Below are 7141 nucleotides of genomic sequence, written 5' to 3' on the forward strand. Positions count from 1 at the left end.
AACTCCACCTCCTCTGCCTGTGCCTTGAGGAATGTGAGTATTAATATGACTGGGGGGGGGGTGGATTAATTTAGGCTAACATATTCTTCATCACCAGCCAGGTTTCAGTAAGACAAAATAATGGCCCCAGGGATGCACTTAACTATGGCCGCTGGCTTCGCTAACTTCACGTTTCTCAAAATGGAGCTGCCAATGATCAGAGTTGGTTTCTCAGCGGATGTTTCCCTTAATGGGGAAAATCTGTCAGACGCGAACAGATTGGTGATGACCCGTGGGCTTTGAATGCTTGCAACTATTCCTCCTTCGGACAGTAACCAGGTCACCCCTTCCTGGCTGCACAGGGGATGATGGGGGACGGCTACCACAGGCTAACTCAGGCCGTTCCGCACTGAATACCTGGGACTGGCTAGCTACAGTAGCTAAAGACTGATCTACCAAGGTGGGGAGCTGGACTTCTAAATCACTGAGCCTCGCCTCCATGTCTAAAAATAAACTACACTTATTACACGTACCATTACCGCTAAAGGAGGCAGAGGAGTAACTGAACATCTGACACACCGAGCAGGAATAAGTAGAATTGTGTCCAAACAGCTGCTCACTGTACTGGAAAACAACAATATTTTATTTTTATTATTTATTTTATTTGTATGGAAGTACCACAGCACTGAGACTGCCCTGCTTAAAGTCACCAATGACCTTTTAATGTCTGCTGATGAAGGCATGTGCTCAGTCCTTGTACTCCTGGACCTTAGCGCTGCTTTTGACACCATTGATCACAACATCATGTTAGACAGACTGAGGCACCTGGTGGGGATCTCTGGTACTGCCCTAGAATGGTTTTCATCCTACCTGTCAAATAGGAAGTTTTGTGTGTCTGTAAACAACTGTCTCTTTGTTCTGTCCAGTTAAATATGGTGTGCCTCCAGGGGTCAGTCTTAGGACCCATTTTGTTTTCCTTGTATCTGCTTCCCCTTAGACATATTATCCATAAACATGGCATTTCTTTTCATATTTCTGCTGATGACACACAAATGTACTTGCCCGTCAGATCCACAGACCCTGGAATGCCGAGTTCACTTAACTGCTTCACATAACCAAATCGATCTATGTTAACTTTTAAGGACACCGAGACCATTTTACACGCCTTCATCTCATCACGCCTGGATTATTGCAACAGCCTTTTCACCTGTTTAACCCAAAAATCTATTGACAGTATGTTTTAGAATTGACTTTAAAATTCTATTGATCACTTTTAAAGCTCTTCATGGCCTCTCGCCTTGTTATATTTCTGACCTTTTAGTCCCATACGCACCAGCACGTACCTTGAGATCCTCGGGCAGAGGTCTGTTGTCTGTTCCAGAGTCTCGACTGAAAACTAAAGGTGTAAAGAGTGTTTGCTGTCAGGGCCCCGAGGCTAAGCCTGCCCGAGGAAAGCAGGCCGGCTGAGTCAGTGAACTCCCTTCCAGTGAAGTCCCTTCTTAAAACATACTTTTATAGGAGAGCCTTTCCCGATCTTATTTGACTTTATTTTATCCCTTTTATTGTATTTTACTAATTTTATATTTATCTTAAATGTTTATTTTAGTCTTTTCAATGTTTTCATGCTTTTATCTTTTATTGTTTTTGTATTGTCTCTTGGGTATTATTGTCTTTACACTTGTTAAAGCACTTTGTAACTTGTTTTTGAAAAGTGCTCTACAAATAAAGATTTATTATTATTAGATCTTAGTGCTGCATTTGATACCATTGACCATCAGATCCTATTGCAGAGACTGGAACATTTCATTGGCATTAAAGGAACCGCTCTAAGCTGGTTTAAGTCCTATTTATCAGACCGATCAGTATCGTATCAGTTTGTACATGTTAACGATGAGTCCTCCATGCATGCCAAAGTTAGTCATGGAGTTCCTCAAGGATCTGTCCTTGGACCAATCCTCTTCACTTTATATATGCTTCCTTTAGGCAATATTATCAGGAAATATTCCATAAACTTTCATTGTTATGCAGATGATACTCAGTTATATCTATCGATCAAGCCAGATGAAACTCATCAGTTAGCTAAACTTCAAATGTGCCTTCAGGATGTTAAAACCTGGATGACCTGTAACTTTCTAATGTTAAACTCAGATAAAACTGAAGTTATTGCTCTGGGGCCTAAGCACCTCCGTGACGTATTATCTAAAGATATAGTTTCCCTTGATGGCATCACCCTGGCCTCCAGCACCACTGTGAGGAATCTTGAAGTCTCACATTAAGCAAATTTCAAGGACCGCCTTTTTTCACCTACATAATATTGCGAAAATCAGGAATAAAAATGATGCAGAAAAACTAGTCCATGCATTTGTTACTTCTAGGCTGGATTACTGCAATTCTTTATCAGGCTGCTTGAAATAGTCCATTAAGACTCTTCAGCTGATCCAGAATGCTGCAGCACGTGTTCTGACAGGAACCAGGAAAAGAGATCACATTTCTCCTGTTTTAGCTTCTTTGCATTGGCTTCCAGTAAAATCCAGAATAAAATTTAAAATCATTCTTCTTACCTACAAAGCTCTTAATGGTCAGGCACCATCTTATCTTAAAGAGCTCATAGTACCTTACTACCCCACCAGAGCACTGCGCTCCCAGAATGCACCTGTGGTTCCTAGAGTCTCCAAAAGTAGACTAGGAGCCAGAGCGTTCAGCTATCAAGCTCCTCTCCTGTGGAACCAGGTTCCAGTTTGGGTTCAGGAGGCAGACACCATCTCCACATTTAAGAGTAGGCTTAAGACTTTCCTCTTTGATAAAGCTTATAGTTAGGGCTGGCTCAGGTGAGTCCTGAACCATCCCTTAGTTATGCTGCTATAGGCCTAGACTGCCGGGGGATTTCCCATGATGCACTGAGCTCTACTTTCTCTCCCTCTGTATGCAACCTCATCCCATTATTGCATGTTACTAACACAACTTCTCCCCTTTCCGGTAGTCTTGTGCTTTCTCGTCCCTCTCCTCTCTCCTCCTATCACTTCCTGCAGGTGTTTTTGGACTGAAAATAGCGAAAATGGCAAAAGTAAGTCAGCGGTTGGAACTGTATATGTATAGTGGTGCGTTTTGTTATTTTTATCCGGCTAATAGGTCTGTGACTTTAGTGGTTTGAGTGATGAGTTACACAGTTAATCAGAGCCGGAGATGAGCTTTCTTTAGAGTGGTCGGACGGAAGTGTAGGGTGAGATTTCTGGAAGGCAATAAAGATAGCAATGATGTACAATGATTACACTGATTTTATGTTGTGATATAAGCTCATTTAGATGCTTGGTGTTTGTGTGTTTTGGTGTGGATAAAAATGGTTAGTTTGACATCCCGCGTTAGCCTCTATGTATGGCATGCTATGTATGGCATGCAATATACTAGGATAAGTACTCATTTGCATTTTGCTCCAAATTTGATGAGGAGTTTAACCTTTTAAAGTTACCAAAAATATCAAAATACCTTCACACCATCTCAAATTGGCATTGGCAACAGAAATGGTACAACAGATTATTTAAATAATAAAATAAAAATATGTACCCTTACAAAGTACTTAAATGGCACAACAAGCTAAATACTGTTATTATACATTTATCATTAATTCAGAAGTTAGAAGATAACAATTTAACTTCAGTAGTAGTGTTGCATTAAAAAAGAGAGGATCTTGCCTTTTCGCAAACTGGTATTTTAAACGTATGTGGAAAAAAGTGAAACTTGTTAAAAAACGAAAAGCAAACACTGCAAATTGGAGTTTTAAGGTGCATTTCCTCAAAATTATATAGAAGGTAATTAAGATGGCATTTTAAACACAGATGGTCTTTTTATCCTCCTTTTACCTAAAAAGCAATGGATTACTGATCTGCAGATTATTGGTCATTTTAATTTACTCCTGTTTAATAAAGAAATTGCAGATCACATTTTAAACTGAATTACATCATTATAACTTTTCCTTTTCATGGACCTATTTTAAGTATCTTTTAACTTTATATAGCCTATTCAGTATTACAGCATTATTATCCTTACAAATCCAATGTGATTTATTCTTCTGTTGTTTCTTGTTGACTACTTCTGCGTACTTTTTCACAGAAAAGTGTGGTCTTTAAGGAGATTTATTTTCCTAATTTACTTTTCCAACTCTGCCAATTTCCAGACAGTTAATCTCTTTTGGGCCTTTCCTGCAATGCTTTCAAAATAATTCCAGCTGTCTGCATTTACACACTTTCGACAAGATGTCGAATGTGAATTTTTAGTTTTACCTTAATTCCTGATCGTTCTTTAGATCAAACGTGAAATATATATATATATATTCACTGTGTGGTAGAATAGGTTAGTATTAGATGTGCTCCAATGTCATTTATGGTTTTATATAGGTGACTCCACTATCTCACTTACTGTATTTCTCTCTGTTGATATAGAAAAGGAGAAGAAGAGATGGACTCAAACGTCAACACTGTGACAAATCCTTCACATCTGGATATTTGAAGATTCATCAGAGTGTTTACACTGGAGAGAAACTGTACAGCTGTGAACAGTGTGGCAAAGCTTTCAGCACATCACGTGAAGTAACAATCCACAGACGTCTCCACACTGGAGAGAAACCTCACTGTTGTGAACAGTGTGGCAAAGCTTTCAATACATCAGATTACCTAAAAATGCACCAACGTGTTCACACTGGAGAGAAACCGTACTGGTGTGACCAGTGTGGAAAATCTTTTAGTAGATTAAGTACCCTAAAAATCCACCAACGTGTTCACACTGGAGAGAAACCGTACTGGTGTGAACAGTGTGGGAAAACTTTCAGTAAATCAGGTCACCTAAAAACCCACCAACGTGTTCACACTGGAGAGAAACCGTACTGGTGTGACCAGTGTGGAAAATCTTTCAGTAGATCAGGTCACCTAAAAACCCACCAACGTGTTCACACTGGAGAGAAACTGTACAGCTGCGACCAGTGTGAGAAAACTTTCTCTCAATCAGGTGCCCTAAAAATCCACCACCGTGTTCACACTGGAGAGAAACCGTACTGGTGTGAACAGTGTGGAAAAACTTTTAGTAGATTAGGTTGCCTGAAAATCCACCAACGTTTTCACACTGGAGAGAAACCGTACTGGTGTGACCAGTGTGGAAAATTTTTCAAGACATCAGATTACCTAAAAATCCATCAACGTGTTCACACTGGAGAGAAACCGTACTGGTGTGACCAGTGTGGAAAATTTTTCAAGAAATCCGGTTCTCTGAAAATCCACCAACGAGTTCACACTGGAGAGAAACCGTACTGGTGTGGCCAGTGTGGAAAATCTTTTAGTAGATCAGGTAACCTAAAAACTCACCAACGTGTTCACACTGGAGAGAAACCGTACAGCTGTGACCAGTGTGGAAAATTTTTCACTAGATTAGATTCCCTGAAGATCCACCAACGTGTTCACACTGGAGAGAAACCGTACAGCTGTGGCCAATGTGGGAAATCTTATGCAGACAGGAGAAACCTTAGAAGACACAAATCCATTCACAAAGTATCAGAGTGACATCTTCCACAGAGGTGAGCTACCTGTTATCATGTGACTGTGCTGGATTAATGTCATGCGATGACAGAAAAAATAAACTGTTGTAGGCAGGTTTCAGCCAGTAGAGGGCAGTCACTGCATTTTTCTAGCACTGCGTGTAGAATTCAGAGTGTACCGTAGGGGTTTTCAAAGTCTGAGACTGCGGACCTCCCCTCAGACAAAGCGTGGGAAACGGCATCCCAGAAGAGAGTAAATCTTTAGTACACTTGGTAAGTTTCACTCAACTCCTGGATGCCAGTGGGATGATGTTTATATTATTTGATCCCATAGATACTGAACATTTGAGCCAACATAGCCTAATATCGCTGTTTGACATGTCCCCTCCAAAAGTATTGGAACAGTAAGGCAAATTCCTTTGTTTTTGTTGTTCCCTGAAGACATTTGGGTTTAAGATCAAAAGATGAGTATGAGACAAGTTCAGAGTTTTATCTTTTATTTCCTGGTATTTACATCTAGAGCACACTAACAAAACAAAGGACTTCATCAGGGGTAAAAGTGGAAGGTTTTAGACTGGCCAAGTCAATCACCTGACCTTAACCAAATAGAGCTGCATTTCACCTCCTTAAGAGGAGACTGACGGGAGAAACACCCCGAAACAACTGAAAGAAGCTGCGGTAAAAGCCTGAAATAGCATCACAAATTAAGAATGCAACAGTTTGGTGATGTTGATGGGTCGCAGGCTTGAGGCAGTTATTGCAAGCAAGGGTTATTCACCCAAATATTAAATGTTATTTACTCCAATACTTTTACTCCCCTAAGAATGCTGTGATCCAGTACAAATGGCGGTATGTCCCAAGTTGTTAAACATCTAGTGAATACCAGGAAATAAAAGCTGAAATTCTGAACTCTTGTCTCACACTCATCTTTGATCTTAAACCCAAACGTCTTCAGTGAACAACAAAAACAAAGGAATTTGCCTTACTGTTCCAATACTTTTGGAGGGGACTGTAACTTCTGGATACACCAAGAAAGGTCTGTCCTAAGGCATTTATTAGTTTCTGACACTGATGGGGAGGGGGAACAATTCCCAAATACTACTGGATCTGAACTCACACATGTTGGCTATACTATGTGATTGATAACTAATGCATTAAGTAATGTAATATTGTTTCACTTTCATTCACTGAGCCTCCCCTGAAACTGTTTGGAGGCCTGCCTCACACTTTGAAAACCCCTGGTTTACAGGAAAGTGTCAAGATTTGGACCTGAATCCATCATCAACACTACTAAATACCCATACACATTGGCTGAAATAAGAGGTTTGGGGGTTTAGTGACTCTTTAAGAAGGCCATGGGATGTGGTCAAAAGCTCCAACAAAGAGGTGGTGTGTGAGGCTTGAGTTCAGACTCATTTATTACAGATGTGTCCCCCAAGGTCAAGAATGAAGCTCCACACTTGATGAAATATTGTTTCTGTGTGCTTCATACATATATTCTTGTTACTGAGCTGTAGTTAAACATGTTTACATTAAATAATCTGTATTTTACATCTATATTCACTGTTTTTATTTTCTATTACTGAATGTGGTTTTGTTCAGACTGAAAGCAAATCCAAATTTATGACAGCTGAGGTGAAG

At 40.1% G+C, this 7141-nt stretch overlaps 1 protein-coding gene across 1 annotated transcript; it reads left to right on the plus strand.

Annotated features, from left to right (window-relative positions):
• The first annotated feature begins 3034 nt into the window (after window positions 1-3034).
• LOC119912020 (zinc finger protein 239-like) lies at window positions 3035-5906 on the plus strand. Its single transcript, XM_038730993.1, has 2 exons — window positions 3035-3043; window positions 4416-5906. The coding sequence occupies exons 1-2, from the start codon at window positions 3035-3037 to the stop codon at window positions 5523-5525; spliced, it is 1119 nt and encodes a 372-aa protein (XP_038586921.1). The 3' UTR covers window positions 5526-5906.
• The last annotated feature ends 1235 nt before the right edge of the window (window positions 5907-7141 follow it).

The sequence above is a fragment of the Micropterus salmoides genome, unplaced genomic scaffold (genome assembly GCF_014851395.1).
Source record: "Micropterus salmoides isolate LMB-PRFRI ecotype aquatic unplaced genomic scaffold, ASM1485139v1 Ms_hic_scaffold_2, whole genome shotgun sequence".
Classification (NCBI taxonomy): domain Eukaryota; kingdom Metazoa; phylum Chordata; class Actinopteri; order Centrarchiformes; family Centrarchidae; genus Micropterus; species Micropterus salmoides.